This window comes from Piliocolobus tephrosceles, chromosome 13 (genome assembly GCF_002776525.5).
Source record: "Piliocolobus tephrosceles isolate RC106 chromosome 13, ASM277652v3, whole genome shotgun sequence".
Classification (NCBI taxonomy): domain Eukaryota; kingdom Metazoa; phylum Chordata; class Mammalia; order Primates; family Cercopithecidae; genus Piliocolobus; species Piliocolobus tephrosceles.
The window spans coordinates 13,442,716-13,461,629 of record NC_045446.1 but is presented as its reverse complement, the minus strand read 5'-3'; the positions used below and the strand labels follow the sequence as shown (position 1 = coordinate 13,461,629).

The window sequence follows — 18,914 nt, the reverse complement described above, 5'->3', positions numbered from 1 at the left end:
TTCAGTGAACTGCTGGAACTCACACAAGCCCTGAAATGTAAATGATGATTTATGTTGGTGAGTCTGACAGCAAGCCCAAATGTGTTCTTCAAAGGACAATGGGAAACTGTAAAGTAGAGAAGTAAAGAACAAGGCCTTTAGAATCTGCCACATCTGGGTTCAAATTCTGAAACCGTCACTTATTATCTGTATGAACGTGGGCAAGTTACCTAATCTCTTTGACCTAGTTTTCCTCATCTGTAAAATAGATGTAATAATAACAACTACTTGGTGAGTTGCTATGAGGGTTAAATGAAAATAAAAAGAAAATGCGATACAGCACCACAGGTACTTGCTAATCATGTTGCTGTTGTGGTTAGTCTTGCTGTTGCTGGTAAAAGCTAAGGTGGGATTGTGGTCAGATGTGCTGGAGAGAGAACAGTGGAAACCTTATTTACCCTTCCATTGTGGCTCCTGGTATAACCTCCAACAACTTCAATAGCCATCTTTTCAAGGTGGCAGTGTGGTGTGAAAACTTCCCTCAGTTCCTCGTTTATAAATCTGCTAAAGCACTTATATTTCTTATTCATAAATATTCAAGATAAATAAAATGTATGAATAAGAAATATAAGCACTTATTGTGTGCATAAATTTATACCCATAATTTACTCTTAGCTATTTGTATATCATATGTGCAAAGGTTCTTCTCTACTTCTTGGCTACTTATGTAATAAATATTTTTTTATTTTTTAATCCATTCTGCAGCGGGATAATTAAGGAATCAGAGAGACCAAGGGGTTGAGGAGGAATTATTTAATTATTTAGGTGCACCCACCCAGTCAGATTTACATCCAAAGGACTGAGCCCCAAACAAAGAGTCCGGTTACCTTTTAAGCATTTTGTGGGGCTGGGGGAGATCTGTGCAGGAGGAAGCATATTACAGAAGTGAGAAACAAAGACAGTTATTCAATTAAGACATGTATTACATTATTTCTTACTTTTCAAGGAAAAGCATGTTTTACGACTTATCTGCCTAGTGACCTTGCAACTGCACAGCTAGAGAAACAGTTTTCACAATGCCTGGGAAAGGGAGAGATGAGGCTCACTAGTCACAGAAAAACAGGCAGTTGATTTTAAAGGACTCCAGCTCTTTCTCTTCTTCAGGGGGAACTGGGTTTTCTTACATACAACTGAGTTTTTGCTTACACATTCTTTAATCTATTTTAATTCCTGTTCCAATTCAACAATCATTTAGGGAGTGCCTCCTATGCATCATGTATTGTGCTAAGAGCTTGGCATACAATAGAGAATGGTGCATAATCGCTGCTCTTAAATTGTTTGTAGTGGGAGATACAGACCCCTAGAAACACACAACGTCTCTGATAGGAAGAGTATAGGAATCTTGAGAAGCACGTAGGACAAGCTTCTAAACCAGATTAGAAGACATGTCAGTGATAGCTTTTCAGAACATTTCTTCTCCACTGAGATCTTAAAGATAACTGAGAGTTAACAGGATGGAAGAAAAGAGGATACATTCAAAGGCCTTTAAGTTAAATTTTGAATATTCAAAGAATAAACTAGAGACTTTACTGGGTCTAACTTCAGTGTATAATGGGCAGATGGAAAAATGGAAGTTTGGAGAGAGGTGTAAGTCACAAGAGATTATAAAATGACAACTCTGTGAGTTTTAAGAAGCAATTGAAAATGTATGCAGGTTCCAGGTACGGTGGCTCACGCCTGTGATCCCAGCACTTTGGGAGGCCAAGATGGGGTCAGGAGTTTGAGACCAGCTTGGCCAACATGGTGAAAACCCATCTCTACTAAAAATACACAAATTAGCTGGGTGTGGTGAAACATGCCTGTAATCCCAGCTACTCAGGAGGCTTAGGCAGGAGAATTGCTTGAACCTGGGAGGCAGAGCTTGCAGTGAACTGATATTGCGCCACCGCACTTTTGAACCTGGGAGGCAGAGCTTGCAGTGAACTGATTTTGCGCCACTGGGAGGCAGAGCTTGCAGTGAACTGATATTGCACAAAGCTAAGAAATATATGCATGTACACTACCCATGCACGCACATATCTATATTTATTACCATATGTATGTATGTATCTATCCATCGCTCTCTCTTTCTCTCTATCATGAATTCCTACTGATAAATTCCACTCAAATATGGTCACATAGGGTCCATTCTAGCAACCTCCCAACCTTGCTTATTTATAACCTGTTTTCTGAATATGTAAATCTGGCAACAATTTCCACAATTTATTTCCTTACCTGTTTAACGTTAGTATACACGTAAATTCATTTCAGAATTGCTAAGCAGTATTTTTGTGAGAAATAAAAATGCTACTAACATAACTACTGTTTACAACCATGCCCCATGTGCCCTCTCTTCCTCATCACCCTGAAAAAAATTGAGTTTTTGTTTTTTTCTAGTGGAAGGGGATTGATTGGAAAAAAGTAATACGTTCTTCTTAAAATGTTGATATACAGCATTTTCTAACTTAGGAAACCACAATGTTCTTGGTCCATCATGACACTGGGTAGCACTAACTGTGAGTTTTGGGCTTCCAAATCACATTCGATTTTTAAGAATTTATAGATACTATTATAGGCTGCCTTTGATTTTGATCCTTTATTCTTTCTATTTGTCAGGAGCACAAGATTACCTTCCTTTTTAAGCCTTCTCTCTTGTCACCAACCATTCCTACTTGGTGGTTGTTTACTTGGAAAAAGGCCACATGATCTGTCTTCCTCCACTCAGTGTCTAAGACACTCTGCTTCCTTTGCTTGCATCGCATAAACTATTTCCCTCATCCTATTTACTGCAACAAATCTCTCCTTAGTTTGTGTTTATCTCCCTTTAAACCTTACCTATCCTGAATATTCTGTCATTGTCTGCCTTTAAAATCCTTCCTCTTTCTCTTCCTCTAGTCTCTAAATAATGATGGGGTAAAGTTATATCCAAAGTTCACTCTACAGAATATTTTCTCAATACTTTGCAGAAAACGCCAAACAAACCATTTTAAAAGAGGGTTTTTTTTTTTTTTTTCTTTTTTTTTTAAGAATGTAAGCTCCTCAAGAGCAGGGACAATGTTGTCTCTATGTTCTATTGTGCCTCTCACATTGTAAATGCTAAATAAATATTGATGACAGGAGGCATTGAGTCTTGATTATGAGGACGAGAAAGTGAAATCCCAAACACTGTTTTGTTGCTTGTTTTGTTATGAACTTAGATTAAGTTGGAAAATGTTTGCCCTTTTGAATAACTGTCCCAAATATTACATTCAAATAAAAGTCCAATGAAGGGAAAAGAAAAGATTAACAAGTTCTGGGTTTCTAAGGTGATGTGGTTTGGCTGTGTCCCCACCCAAATCTCATCTTGAGTTGTAGTTTCCATAATTCCCATGACCCTGTGGGAGGTAATTGAATCATGGGGGTGGTGGTTACCCCCATGCTGCTGTTCTCATTATAGTGAGTGAGTTCTCACAAGATCTGAGGGTTTTTAAAGGGGCTTTTCCCTCTTTGCTCAGCACTTCTCCTTCCTGCCCTCATGTGAAGAAGGACATATTTGCTTCTCCTTTGCCATCATTGTAAGTTTCCTGAGGCCTTCCCAGACATTTGAAACTGTGAGTCAATTAAACCTCTTTCCTTTATAAATTGTCCAGTCTGAGGCAGTTCTTTATAGGAATGTGAGAACAGACTGATACATAAGGTATGGCATGGGTAGTGATGGATAGGTAAATTAATTTGATTGTGGTAGTCATTTTACAATGTATATGTTTATCAAGTCATTATATTATACACCTTGAATATATAAAACCTTTGTCAATTACATATTTAAAAGCTGGGGCAGGGGAATAAGCAAACATGGAAACCCTCAGCCAGCCACTCACATTACAACAAGAACAAAAATTGTGGCTAACTAGATATTTGCCATGGAAAATAGTAATGAAAATTTGTAATAGATCATAAATAATAGGAAATGCCTGAAAGAGGAAAAGCCAAATTGATACTTTATTCAAAATACATTATATTGAGGTATATGAAAGATACAGAAAAATGTACAAATAGTGTACAACTTCGTGTTTTTTTATTATGGTAAGAACACTTAACATGAGTTAACACTTAACTGTCTTCTTAACAAATTTTTAAATGTACACTACATTATTATGAACTATAGGTACAGTGTTATACATTATATCTTTAGATTCATCTTACTTGACTGAAACTTTATGACTGCTAATTAGCAGCTCTCTATTTCTCTCTCCTTCTAGGGACCGGCAACCATTATTCTACTCTTGGAGTCTATGAATTTGACTATTTGAGATATCTCACACAAATGAAACCACACTGTATTTGTCCTTTAGTGACAGGCTTATTTCACTTAGCAAATGTCTTCCAGGTTTATCCATTGTGTTGTAGATGGTAGGATTTCCTTTTTTTTTTAAAAAAAAAAGACTGAATAATATTCCATTGTATGTATTTAGGACACATCCATTTATGGATATTTAGGTTGTTTCCACATCTTAGCTATTCTGAATAATGCTTCAATGAACACGGGATACTGGTATTAATTCTCTTAAATATAGAAAAGTAGGATTGGTGAATCATATGGTAGTTCTATATTTAATTTTTGCTGAAACCTCCATACAGTTTTTCATAGCTGCTGCACCATTTTACATTCCCCTCAGCAGTGTACAAGAATTCCAATTTCTTCACATCCTCGCCAATACTTATTATTTATTTACATTTTAATGACATCCTAACAGGTATGAGGTGATATCTCATTTTGGCTTTACATTTCCCCAATGATTAGTGATGTTGAGCATCTTTTCATCTACCCATTGGCCATATGTATGTCTTTTTTGGAGAAATGTCTATTCAAGTACTTTGCCTACTTTTAAAATTGGGTTATTGTTTTTGTTTGTTTGATTGTTTACTGAGTTGTAAAATTTCTTATATATTTTGGATGTTAATCCCTTATCAGATAGATTATTTACAAATATTTCTCCCATTCTATGGGTTGTCTCCTTATTTTTTTGATTGTTTCCTTTGCTGTGCAAAAATTTTTTAGTTTGATTTATTTCTACTTGCCTATTTTTGCTTTTGTTTCTTTGCTTTTGGTGTGGTTCAGTGGTGATAAATTTCCTCAGCTTTTGTTCGTCTAGGAAAGTATTTATCTCTCCATCTCTCCTTCATTTCTGAAGAATGGTTTTGCCAATAGTAATATTCTTGGTTGGTGGTGTTTTTTTTTTTTTTTTTTTTTTTTTTGTCTCTCTCAGTACTTTGGATATATCATCCCACTTACTTCTGGTCTGCAAAGTTTCTGCTGAAAAATTCTTCTGATATTTTTATGGGGACACCACTGTATTAACAAGTCACTTTTCTTTTGCTGCTTTCAAAATTCTCACTTTGCCCTTGACCTTTGATAATTTATTATAATGTATCTCAGTGTGGATATCTTGGTATCTTATTTGGGGTCCACTGGGCCTTCTAGGGGCCCATTAGGGGATTTCTAGATGCCCTTAGATTTGGAAAATTTCCTTTATTATTTTTTGAATAAGCTTTCTTTCTTTTTCTCTCCCTTCATTTTCCAAGAATCCTATAATTTCTATACTGACCCACATAATGGTGTCCCATAAGTTCTTTAAGCTTTTCTTTTTTTTTTTCTGTCACCAAGGCTGGAATGCAGTGGCATAATCCCTGCTCACTGCAAACTCCGCCTCCCAGGTTCATGCCATTCTCTTGCCTCAGCCTCCTGAGTAGCTGGGACTACAGATGTCCACCACCATGCCCTGCTACTTGTTTTTTTTTTTGTATTTTTAGTAGAGATGGGTTTTCACCATGTTGGCCAGGATGGTCTCGATCTCCTGACCTTGTGATCCACCCGTTTCGGCCTCCTAAAGTGCATGGATTACAGGCGTGAGCCACCACACCAGGCCCCTTTAAGCTTTTTTTGTTTTGCTCTTTTTATTCTTTTCATTTATCTAGATAATTTCAGTAAACTTTCTTCAAGTTCACTGACCTTTTCTTCTGCTTGCTCTAGTCTGCTGTAGAACCTACCTAGTTAATTTCAACTATTGTGTTCTTCAGCTCTATGATTTCTATTTGATACTTTAAAATCTATCTCTCTTGAAATTCCCACATTCGTGCATATTCTCCTGACCTTATTTTGCATTTTTACGATGGTGGTTTTGATTTCTCTGTCAGGTATATCACATATCTTTGTATCCTTGTGGTCACTTTCTGGAAACTTATTCTATTTTTTTGAGCATATTTTTCTGTTTCTTCATTGTCCTTGACTCTTGTGTTGATGTTTGCACCATAGACTTATAGAATGGACTCATATAGGAGAAGCATTTCACCAATCAGCCAGTCCAGACATTCTGGGAGCATCTCAAGTCCAGATGCTATCTCAGACTGTTATTTCTGTTCTCAGTGGCTCCTAGGCATTTGAAATATGGCAGGACCCATAAATGCTCTGAGACAGTTGAGGCAGAGCCAGTGCCTTGGGCAGCCCTCAGAAAAATCAGACTGTTGAACATATGGTTCTCTCGTTTTCTTTCCCTTCTCAGGGAGCTGGGTTTTTTTTTTGGAAAGGGGGCAGTTGTGGTTCGGTGTTGTTCTTTGTTTTGCTTATTTGCTTTGCCCTGAGATGGAAGGGGGGAATGTGGCATGTACTAGCTTGCTATTCAAACTGCAGCCTTTGTTCTTAATGATGCCCATGTGTCTAGGGTATGCCAAGTCCTGTCTGCCCTTGCCTGAGATAGGCAAGACAGAAGTAAATGCCTCAGCAAATCCCAGAAACATTAGAATGCTGGAATTATGGCCCAGTGTTTTCATTCCTTCACCAAGGAGAAGCTTGAGGAATCGCCACACCGTTTTCCACAATGGTTGAACTAATTTACACTCCCACCAACAGTCTAAAAGTTTTCCTATTTCTCTGCATCCTTGCCAGCATCTGTTCAGTTTCCAGACTTTTTAATGATTACCATTCTAATCTGTGTAAGATGGTATCTCATTGTGGTTTTGATTTGCATTTCTCTAATGACCAGTGATGATGAGCTTTTTCACATATGTTTGTTGGTCACATAAATGTTTTATTTTGAGAAGTGTCTGTTCATATCCTTTGTCCACTTTTTGATGGGGTTGTATTTTTTTCTTGTAAATTTGTTTAAGTTCCTTGTAGATTCTGGATAGTAGACCTTTGTCAGATGGATAGATTGCAAAAATTTTCTGCCATTCTGTAAGTTGCCAGTTCACTCAGATGATAGTTTCTTTTGCTGAACAGAAGCTCTTTAGTTTAATTAGATCCCATTTGTCAATTTTGCCTTTTGTTGCATTTGCTTTTGGTGTTTAGTCATGAAGTCTTTGCCCATGCCTATGTCCTGAATGGTATTGCCTAGGTTTTCTTCTAGGGTTTTTATGGTTTTAGGTTTTACTTTTAAGGCTTTAATCTCAGATAGTATAAATTTCAACTTGTAACATGCAAATTCATACATATTTATTTTATTTTAATACTCAATTTAGAGCATTCAGTTTGAGAAAACAATTGCTCATGTGGGATATGAAAGCAAATTTTTGTAAGTTTCAAGAAATAAACCTACTATGTAACTGTAAGAGGAAACCTTGCTTATCAAAGAGGAAGCCAGAGATGTGGGGTGGGTGAAACATGTGTGCAAAGACCATGCTAGAGGAGGAAAGATACATGGTAGGGAAGGGATGTTAACTCTGTTATCTCTTCCTTTCAGGTAGCAGCATGGTTAAAACTCATCTTGATAATTTTGCCTCACCAAAAAAGTCAGTCATTTTGTCATATGTTTCAATGTTATTATTGTGAAAGATGACAAAACATGACTGTAGGCAATCAAAGTGTAGGCATAGAAGATAATAAGTAACTTACGGAGGGGCAAGGAGGTGGTTGTGAAAATTGGAATAGGAAACAATTTGGAGTCCATAAGGTATGACAGGTTCTGATTTGCATTTTGCAAGGTTCTGTTGACAATTCTCACAAAATAGCATCGTGTGCAAACACCAAAGACCATCTTCAGTTTGTTTCCAGTCTAAATCTCAACTTCAATTCCTGATTATTTGCTGCACAAATAATGAACTACTATAAACTACTAGGAAACGCCACACAGAACCATGACTTCAGGACTTTGCCCAGCAGGTGTGGGGTAATTTCACTAAGAAAGAGGCAATAAGGCTGGGTGTGGTGGCTCACACCTGTAATCCCAGCACTTTGGGAGGCTGAGGCGGGTGGATCACCTGAGGTCTGGAGTTCAATCCAGCCTGACCAACATGGAGAAACACTGTCTCTACTAAAAACACAAAATTATCCGGGTGTGGTGGCACACGCCTGTAATCCCAGCTACTCCGGAGGCTGAGGCAGGCGAATAGCTTGAATCCAGAAGGCGGAGGTTGTGGTAAGCCGAGATCGCACCATTGCACTCCAGCTTGGGCAATAAGAGCGAAACGCCATTAAAAAAAAAAAAGAAAGAAAGAAAGAAAAAGAAAAAGAAAGAAAGATAAAATGAAAATTCGTGGCTGGGCACAGTGACTCACTCCTGTAATCCCAGCGCTTTGGGAGGCCGAGGTGAATGAGTCACCTGAGGCCAGGAGTTCAAGACCATTCTGGCCAACGTGGTGAAACCCTGTCTCTACTAAAAATTCAAAAAAATTAGCCCCGTGTAGCTGCACACTCCTGTAGTCCCAGCTACTTGGGGGGCTGAAGCAGGAGAATTGCTTGAATCTGGGAGGTGGAGGCTGCAGTGAGCTGAGATTGTGCCATTGCATTCCAGCCTGGGTGACAGAGTGAGACTCTGTCTCAAAAAAAAAGAAAAACAAGAAAATAGAAAAATGTTGATGCTATCATTTTAATTTTAAGTCTGGTCTCAAATGTTACCTTCTCAGGGAATTCCTTCCCTGAACTCTACATATCCCCTATCAGGTAGAATTGTTATACCCTTCTATGTGTTCCAACATCCTCTAGCCTCCAACATATTGGGTAATAACATATCATTTGTCTTTGTTCTATTCTGCTTGATTGTGGACTAGAAGGACCTGGTATTTTGGCATTCATCTGTGCATGCACAGTGATAAGGGCAGTGCCTGGCATGGAACATTAAGTTCTTTTTGGATGAACGTATAAGTGAGTAATCTCTATTCCTTAATTCCAATAGCACCTTAGTTAGGTCCACCAATTCCTGAAGACACCATGGGAAGATGACACCTGAGTTAATAAACTTGACTACAAAAGCTATACAAATATGTCTTTTAGTATCCTCTGTTTATGTAAATATCTTAGTTTTCACCAAAAAGATTTTCTTTTTCACATCCCCCCCAAAAAACCACACATGATTAGAGGTGTGATTTTTAGTATCTTAAATATTATTGAAGAGCCATTCAAGGTTATGTTTACAATTAAACTGAAATAAAAGAGATTAAAACCTTCTGTGAATCTTGTCTGTACTGATTTTACTATGGTCTAGCTAGTTACGGTACAATGATCACATGGTTTAGCCCTGATTCTAACTTAGGCATACTATTCAGTCCAATGCTGTTTAGATTTGCTAGTGGGATTTGTTATAAAGTTCATGTCTCTCAGTGTTTTCACTATCCCATTCTTGCCATTGTAAAGATCTAAGCACCATCAGTCTAATAATTTAGCAGACAAGGGAGTCGTCTTAGCTTTTACACACTATCGGGTGTGGTTCACAGCAGTTACTATGCAGCCTGTTATATTTCCAAGACCATCTGCTGCAGAGAATCATTTAAACAGTTTCCAGAAGACAGAAAGAGAGAGAAAGATGATTGATATTAAAGTCAGAGATGGATCTGGAGATTCAGAGACTAACACACACTCACTCACATACAAAAACAGCACTTCAGTTTGGGGTCTATGTGTGAAACCAAGTATGCCTTAAACAAGGAAGACAAGCTTTTCAAAAGTGCAGTTGGATGACTTCTGCCATAGAAATGGCTGAATTAGGACACAAGGGGGGAAAATTCCAGAAGAAGGGGACATCTCTTTCTTTTCTGCAGTTCGTTCTCACCTTCTCAATTCCTAGTAAAATGTCTCATTTTCAGGTTCTGTAAATCCTGCTAGTCTCAGGCAAAATTATGCTCCAGGAGTCTCAAATTTTCTTATTTCATATGAGTCTTTATTTAGTAGACTTCTCAATTTTTCTATTCATTACAAGTAAAAGCCTGTTGATCTGAATCAGCCAGGAAACTTATCTGTCTGGCAAATGACATATGTATAAAGATAATCATCAATGTCATGAGGTAACCCATTTCAACTGCCTATTCAGAGCATGCGGTAAGAGGAAATCCACCAAGTCTCAATATAACAATATTCTTTACTCCTGGATAGCTCAGTCAACGGAAAAATGGACACAGAAAGTAATCAGAGAGCAAATCTTTCTCTCCCACAAGAGCCGTCCAGGTAGGTACAGGGTATTATTTTTTTCTACTCTCAGTCACTTAGTGGCAGGGGAAGTCATAGTCACAGTGCTTAGGAGATGAAACTTTATTGATTTAGGCATGGATTTATCTAGTTTAATTAATATATTGGGTATGAGGAAGCTACTTGCCGTACTTTCCAAGAGATTCTCTCTCCCTGGAGAGGAAAATTTTTACTCAGCTTGTAAAGTGGAAGTAACAGATTTTCTCACATTGGAAGCTCATTTTCTGGGTAGGAGACAGGAGAGTTCATACTAGGTATGTAGATCTCTTGCTTCTGTGTCTGATATGTGCTGCGGGACACATATCCTTCACACATGCTTTTGTAAATACTTTATAAAATAACCTGCTTCTGGATTGGTCTTTATGATCCATAAGCTGTGGGATGCTTCTTTGAAGATGAAAATAGTAAGAGTCCCATCTAGCCATTCAAAGTCATTCCTTCACTGCATTCTGTGTACATGAAGTTGGGGTTTGTTACTGACATAATATATTCAGATACATTTCTATGTTAAAAGGATTGTGAGATGCATAGGTAACTGTGTTTATTTTCAGTTTTACTTAGCAACATAGATGAATGTGAAAGAACTTGAAAGTAACACTGGATTAAGAATAGGAAAATTTGGCATGGATTTTGTTCCATTTTGTCCCATCTAATCACTTGGATAGTGTTCAGGTGTTCTTGGTCAGTTACTTGGATGCTCTGAGTTTTAGTTTCTTAGTGATTACAATGAAGATTTGAGTTACAGGCTGGCTTTGAAAAAATAAAACTCTCCTTTCTGTCAGTCGAGGATGTTGCACAGGGAGTTAGATAATGTTCTTATGACTGAATTGCTTTTAAATTTCACAGTGTGCCTGCATTTGAAGTCTTGGCAGTATCTCCCCAGGAAGAATCTTCAGGCGGACTATTGAAGTCGGCCTCATCCCCACCACAGCATACATGGCTGACAGTTTTGAAGAAAGAGCAGGAGTTTCTGGGGGTGAGTGAGCCTCCTCCAACTTTGACTCGAGTAAGGGTTGGGTCTAGAAAAGAATACTGAGTTGCATCAACTGTTTTGCCACTTGGATTCATGACAGGTGGCGGGTCCTCTAAAAATCATGGTAGATAAAGAGTTGATACTAACTGGGCCCTTTTGGGAACAGAGAAGCATTTCCTCAAAAAGACTTTAAATTGCTAGGATGAGCATGGCCAATAGGAGTGAAGAAATCATCATCTTTATCTTTACTTAGATGTAAAGAACAATTACTGATGTTCAACATGAGAACGTACATAAAGGCGCATGGAGAAAAGTATTGGCCATCCATGCATTAGGTAGTGCTTGTATCAATTCCTATAGCGGCCAGGGTATTCTGGAAAATCTTACGTGTGGATCACTTCTCAGGACAGTCTAGGACACTAAAGCAGTTTCTCATGTTCAGCCTCTCTTATTAAAAAATGATACAATCTTTGGAAAATATTTTGATTTTCATGAAATTCATGTGTTTTTCTATAGGTAACACAAATTCTGATCGGTATGATATGCCTGTGTTTTGGAACAGTTGTCTGCTCTGTACTTGATATTTCACACATTGAGGGAGACATTTTTTCATCATTTAAAGCAGGTTATCCATTCTGGGGAGCCATATTTGTGAGTATATATCTATAATAGTTTCTGAAATAACACTGAACATAGGTCTCTCTCTTGCTAAGAACTAACCAGTTATTTCCAGTATTAAGATGATATTTGTAATTCCTAACATAGATTTGCTCATTAACAACAACAAAACATTCTTTTTATAATTAACAGTGGGTTAAACATTTAGCCTACAGTTTTATCCGATGAGAAACCTGAATCTAATTCAAGTTAAATGACTTGCCTAAGGGACACTTGGCTGATAGTAACTGAACCTAAACTTTCAGAATCCAACTCCAAGAACATACCTGTAGCACTATTCATCAATAAAGTTATATGATAACTACACACAGCTTTATCTGTCAACTAAAAATAATAACAGAGGCTGAGCATGGTGGCTCACGCCTGTTATCCCAGCACTTTGGGAGGCTGAGGTGGGTGGATCACCTGAGGTCAGGAGTTCGAGACCAGCCTGGCCAACATGGTGAAACCTCGTCTCTACTAAATATAAAAAATTAGCTGAGTGTGATAGTGCATGCCTATAATCCCAGCTACTTGAGAGGCTGAGGCAGGAGACTTGTTTGAACCTGGGAGGCAGAGGTTGCAGTGAGCTGAGATTGTGCCATTGCACTCCAGCCTGGGCAATAAGAGCAAAAGTCTGTCTTAAAATAATAATAATAGAAAATAAAGTTATCTTCATGCAAAATGAGGAAAGAGATTGCTAGGGTGAGAAAAATAGATCAATGGGCATATGGTGACCTTCTATGCCCTAGAAACTTTTAGGTATTTACTCGTGGCATCTCTTTTACTCAATGTTCTATGTGGAAAAACAGGTGGATGAGTGAGATAATAAGGTATATAACTTTTTAAAGGTCTAATTGACATATAATAAATTGCAAGTATTTCAGGTGTACGATTTGCTAACCTTTGACACACATAGACACACATGAAAACATCACCACATTAATACAATGTATGTATCTATCATTTCCAAAAGCTTCCCTGTGTATCTTTGTAATTCTTCCTTCCTCCCTCCACTCCTTCTCCTCTCATCCCCAAGTAACCATTGATCTGCTTTCTGTGAATATAAATTAACTTGCATTTTTCATATAAGTATGTTCTCTTTACTGTTTGTCTTCCTTCACTGCACAGTTATTTTGAGATTATTCATGTTTTTTTCATTATATCGATAACTTCATTCATGAGAATATATTTTAATTCTAAACTATATCACATTCACTTTGCATTCTGCTAAATCCTTAGTGCTCAGATGACTTGTTCAGGACTCTCCTTGAACCTCCACCTCTGTTATAATTGAAACTTGTCTCTACTGTCTTTTTATTTCAAACACAGCTTATTAAGTGTCTCTCAACCCATCAAACTCACAATCTGAGTCTTTAGGAGATTGCTTTGAATTTGTGCTATTGACTTATATTTATATCAAATATGTAAATGTTTGGTAAAAATATCATCATGTACATTTTCATAATTACTCTATATCCACATGATATATGTCAAACTCTGGAAATATGCATGCCACAAACACATGTTTCTTGCCTAGAGGAGCTGATGGAAGATGCACATATAAATAGACAATTGCAATAGAATGAGAGTGGTGGTCTCACAGATTCATGCCCCTGATGTTGCTGGACGTTGCTGCTCCAAGAGTAACCCCTGCATTGTCAGGGTTAGCATCTCCTGGGAGTCTCACGTAAATGAAGAATTTCATGCTCCATCCAGGACCTAATGAATAGGAATCTGCATTTTAGCAAGACCCTCACATGATTCATATACACTTTTTTTTCTTTTAGACGGAGTCTCACTCTTTTTGCCCAGGCTGGAGTGCAGTGGCATGATCTTGGCTTACTGCAACCTCCACCTCCCGGGTTCAAGCGATTCTCCTGTCTCAGCCTCCCTAATAGCTGGGACTACAGGCACACGCCACCATGCCTGGCTAATTTTTGTATTTTTAGTAGAGACGGGGTTTTGCCCTATTCGTCAGGCTGGTCTCAAACTCCTCACCTCAGGCGATCCCCCCGCCTCGGCCTCCCAAAGTGCTGGGATTACAGACATGAGCCACCACACCCGGCCTTATTCGTATACACATTTACTTTTGAGGAGCACTCTACAGAAAATAAGAATAAGGAAATACTGGGTTCACAGGTGACATTAATAAGTAACTTTATCAAGTACCCCAAATTGTACCTATGTTTGGAAGATGGGGTTACAAAGGACACATTGAAAACAAGAAACTCATTGTGGCTCTTTTTTCCTCCTTTTTGAACAGTTTTCTATTTCTGGAATTTTGTCAATTTTGTCTGAAAGGAGAAATGCCACATCTCTGGTGAGTTGCCTGTTTCTGTCTTTGTCTCTCTTTGAAATGGTAAGAAGAACGGAGTTTGAGGAGTCTTAAGGGCAACATTCTTTGTCTCCTATATTATAGTGAATGTGGATATATGACTTTGTTTCAATCTATTTTGTGTCCTGGGGCTTTTTGCAACAGAAGTTGGATATAATCATTAGAAACATAAATTGCACCAGTTAACATACAATGAAGTTTATGTTTGCCTTCATGCTCGCTCTAAAAAAAAGTGTCCCCACACCGGCATTGTCCTTGTAGGTATATTCACATGATCAAATAAATAATTAGTTTTCAATTAAGAAGAATATTTGAGGAAAGACTGGACATGTCCATGTGGTTCCTGAATGCAGTCCAGCGAGAAAGAAATATATGCTCATTAAACAATGCGGCCATTTTCAGGGCTTCCCTTTTTAACCAAAATTTGGAAGCAATGTGGAATTTACTGAATGCATCCAGCCCTGAAATGAAGATAGGTTTATTGAATGTGCCAGCAAGTGCAGGCCCAGGTCTGAGTGTTCCTTATTATCATCAGGCGAGAGGAAGTCTGGGAGCAAACACTGCCAGCAGCATAGCTGGGGCAACAGGAATTACCATCCTGATCGTCAACCTGAAGAAGAGCTCGGCTTATATCCACATCCACAGTTGCCAGAAATATTTTTCGACCGAAAAGTGCTTTGTGGCTTCCTTTTCCGCTGTATGTATTTTTTTGTGTGGGAAGACTAAGATTCTGGGTCCTAATGTAAGTAAGAAGCCCTCTTTTCTTGTTCCATGAACACCATCCTTTTCTGTAACCTCCATTACATAGTATAGTGTTCTGTAAGTTCACACAGTCCAGGGAGATGCTGGCTGCCCGCTCCCCTCAACCCAGGCAAATTCCTTGGGGTTAAAGTTATCTACTACAAGTAACCATCTCTGGGTTTTCCTGTGTCTGTGTGTGTGTGTGTGTGTGTGTGTGTGTGTGTGTGTGTGTGTGTGTGTGTGTCACTTTAGAAGGACTGGTCAGATGATGGGGAGATGAAAGCAGGAGATTCTTTAAGAAAATAAACTTTTGGGGCCGGGCGCGGTGGCTCAAGCCTGTAATCCCAGCACGTTGGGAGGCCGAGACGGGTGGATCACAAGGTCAGGAGATCGAGACCATCCTGGCTAACCCGGTGAAACCCCGTCTCTACTAAAAAACAAAAAGCTAGCCGGGCGAGGTGGCGGGTGCCTGTAGTCCCAGCTACTCGGGAGGCTGAGGCAGGAGAATGGCGTGAACCTGGGAGGCGGAGCTTGCAGTGAGCTGAGATCTGGCCACTGCACTCTAGCCTGGGTGACAGAGTGAGACTCCGTCTAAAAAAAAAAAAAAAAACTTTTGGGGCACCTACCATGTGACTCTTGTTGTTTATCGTTTGTTGCTGTTCAATAGGAAATGGTAGTGATGATGCTGTTTCTCACCATTCTGGGACTTGGTAGTGCTCTGTCACTCACCATCTATGGAGCTGGGGAAGAACTCAAAGGAAATAAGGTAGGTAGAAGCCTGATATAAAATCCTGAATGACAGGTTAAAGAATTGGAGCTTTATTCCTTAAAAATATGGGCTGAGTTTTCGGAAACATTTCTTCCAGAAAATAGTTTCTCCAAGTTTTATTATTTTGGTTTCCAAATCTCACATTTTAAATCACATTTTATACTCATAAGTAGCACACATTTCATAGGCTATCCCTCTGAATGAGGGTTGGGATAATAGGATCTGTATAATGTTAGAAAATATGGATGCCTTAAAGTGTGTGGAGCATGAGAGACGCATGTGCAGGAGGCTTGTGAGGAAATCACCCAGGTATCTGGCCTTGTTTTCTGCCCCAGAAGTAACCGCCTATTCCTGTTTCTGTTTTATTCCTTTATTTCTTGACTTTTCCTTTCCAACTTGCTCTGAAACCTCAATATTCTTTCCTTTCTGATTCATGGCGACCAACCGTTTCCACTTGCCTCATCCATCCATTATACCTTTGATGAGAACCACCAGCACCTGGTGCTCACATACTTGCCCATGTCTGATGGATGAAACATACTCTGTCCATCTGTCCACTTTCCTGAGGCATTTAAGTCTAGCCACCTTTTAAAATCACTCTCCTCCAGGCTGGGCACGGTGGCTCACGCCTGTAATCCCAGCACTTCGTGAGGCCGAGGAGGGTGGATCATTTGAAGTCAGGAGTTCGAAACTCAGCCTGGCCAAATGGCGAAACCAAATGTCTACTAAAAAGTACAACAAAACAAAACACCAAAAATGAAAACAAAAAAGGAAACGTTAGCCCAGTGTGTTGGCAGGTTCCTGAGGTTTCAGCTCCCCAGGAGGCTGATGCAGGATAATCACTTGAGCCCAAGAGGTGGAGGTTAAGTGAGCCGAGTTCATGCCACTGCACCCCAGCCTGGGCGACAGAGCCAGACTTGGTCTTAAAAAAGAAAAAAAAAAAGTAGCCAGGCCAGTGGCTCATGCTTATACTTCCAGCACTTTGGGAGGCTAAAGCTGGAGAATCATTTGAGGTCACGAATTGGAGACCAGCCTGGGCAACATGGTAAAACCCTGTTTCTACTAAAAATACAAAACTTAGCAGGGCATGGGGATGCACGCCTGTAATTTCAGCTACTCATGAGGCTGAAGCAGGAGAATTGCTTGAACCCGGGAGGCAGAAGTTGCAGTGAGCCGAGATCGTGGCCACTGCACTCCAGCTTGGGTGACATAGTGAGACTCTGTCTCAAAAAAAAAAAAATTTCACTCTCTTCCAAAGATAGATAAATAAGACAGCAGATATACTAAGGAATAACCTCACCAACTTGTCATCGACTGACATGATTTCTTTTGGGCCCACTTAGCCAGCCAGTCTGGTTTTCTGGAACTGAAAGAAATAATTAGAGTGTAATGACAGAGAGTGTGAGAGTCAGAAAGATGAAAGTAGATGAGATAAGTCTCTTGAGCAAGACTTCTAGGGATGGGAAATTTGTGGTGATTGATATGAAATGATTTTCCCCTTATCAGGTTCCAGATGATCGTGTTTATGAAGAATTAAACATATATTCAGCTATTTACAGTGAGTTGGAAGATAGAGGAGAAATGTCTCCTCCCACTGATTTATAAGAATCACATGTCCAGAACACTCTGATTCACAGTCAAGAATCCAGAAGGCCAAGGTCCTGTTAAGGGGCTACTGGAAAAATTTCTCTTCTCTCCACAGCCTGCCAATTTTACATTAGATTTATTCGCCAGATGAGAATATTTTGTTTTTGTTGCTTCTGTTCCCCTTAATATTCTCCTTCCATTTGTAGATATGATAGACTCCTATTTTTCTTATTTTATATTACGACTTCACATACCTCTCTGCTGGAAAGTCAACATGTAATAAGCAAGATTTAACTGTTTGATTATAACTGTGCAAATACAGAACACAAGAAGGCTGGCTGAAAGTTGAGTTAAACTTTGACAGTTTGATAATATTTGGTTCTTATGGGTTTTTTTTTTTTTTTTTTTTTTTTTGCATTCCTAATAGTTACAGTTGGGCATGGTTTGTACCACCCACCCATACCCACACAGTCACACACACATATATATAACTTACACTATATATAACTTTCTATGCAAATATTTTACCACCAGTCAATAATACATTCTTGCAATGTACTGCATGAAGTTTTATAAAAATCTGTATAATTGCCTAAATCACCAGCACATTCACTGACATGGTATTATTAGATAATGTTTGCAGATTGATAAGTAGGAAGTGGGAAATTTTATTAAGTTACCCATTGTCTGGGGAGGTAGATAGGTAAAAACCGGGAAATTGTAAGTGGAGAGGTCATTTAGTGAGACATTTGTGAAAAAAAGAAGAATAAATTAAGACCTGAGCTGAAATAAAGTGAGTGGAAATGGAAATAATGGTTATATCTAAAACGTGTAGAAAAAGAGTAACTGGTAGACTTTGTTAACAAATTAAAGAATAAAGTTAGACAAGCAACTGGTTGACTAATACATTAAGTGTTTAGGTCTAAGATGAAAGGAGGACACTGGTTATGCTGAAAAAAATGATAGAAAGGACCAGGTACAGAGGCTCACACCTGTAATTCCAGCACTTCAGGAGGCCGAGGCAGGCAGGTCACGAGGTCAGGAGTTTGAGACCAGCCTGGCCAACATAGTGAAACCCTATCTCTACTAAAAATGCAAAAAAAAAAAAATTAGCTGGGTGGGGTGGCGGGCATCTGTAGTCCCAGCCACTTGGGAGGCTGAGGCAGGAGAATTGCTTGAACCCGGGAGACAGAGGCTACAGTGAGCCTAAATTGTGCCCAGTGCACTCCAGCCTGGGTGACAATGGGAGACTCCATCTCAAAAAAAGAAAAAGAAAAAGATAAAAAGTCAGAAATATGAAAAGTGGAGGAAGAGTACAAATAGACCTAAATTATGCTCATTTTTAGACTTTCATTTTGGGGAGACAAAGGGAAATGCAGCCATAGAGGGCCTGATGACA

General features: G+C 39.0%; 1 protein-coding gene across 2 annotated transcripts; it reads left to right on the top strand.

Annotated features, from left to right (window-relative positions):
- The first annotated feature begins 10,271 nt into the window (after positions 1-10,271).
- Positions 10,272-18,580, top strand: MS4A2 (membrane spanning 4-domains A2). Of its 2 annotated transcripts, none has more exons than XM_023215851.2 (7): positions 10,272-10,429; positions 11,297-11,426; positions 11,940-12,074; positions 14,347-14,403; positions 14,954-15,115; positions 15,827-15,925; positions 17,435-18,580. In XM_023215851.2, the coding sequence occupies exons 1-7, from the start codon at positions 10,374-10,376 to the stop codon at positions 17,531-17,533; spliced, it is 738 nt and encodes a 245-aa protein (XP_023071619.1). In that variant the 5' UTR covers positions 10,272-10,373; the 3' UTR covers positions 17,534-18,580. The 2 variants fall into 2 exon arrangements, with proteins under 2 accessions (XP_023071619.1, XP_023071617.1); XM_023215849.2 differs by having other exon boundaries at positions 14,954-15,160.
- Positions 18,581-18,914: the final 334 nt, after the last annotated feature.

Bases quoted from the DNA above. Each gene is read 5' to 3' on its own strand.
- MS4A2 (XM_023215849.2), top strand. From the start codon at position 10,374: ATGGACACAGAAAGTAATCAGAGAGCAAATCTTTCTCTCCCACAAGAG. The intron at 14,404-14,953 runs GTGAGTTGCCTG...TATTATCATCAG, and splicing joins GGAGAAATGCCACATCTCTG to GCGAGAGGAAGTCTGGGAGC. The intron at 15,926-17,434 runs GTAGGTAGAAGC...TCCCCTTATCAG, and splicing joins AAGAACTCAAAGGAAATAAG to GTTCCAGATGATCGTGTTTA.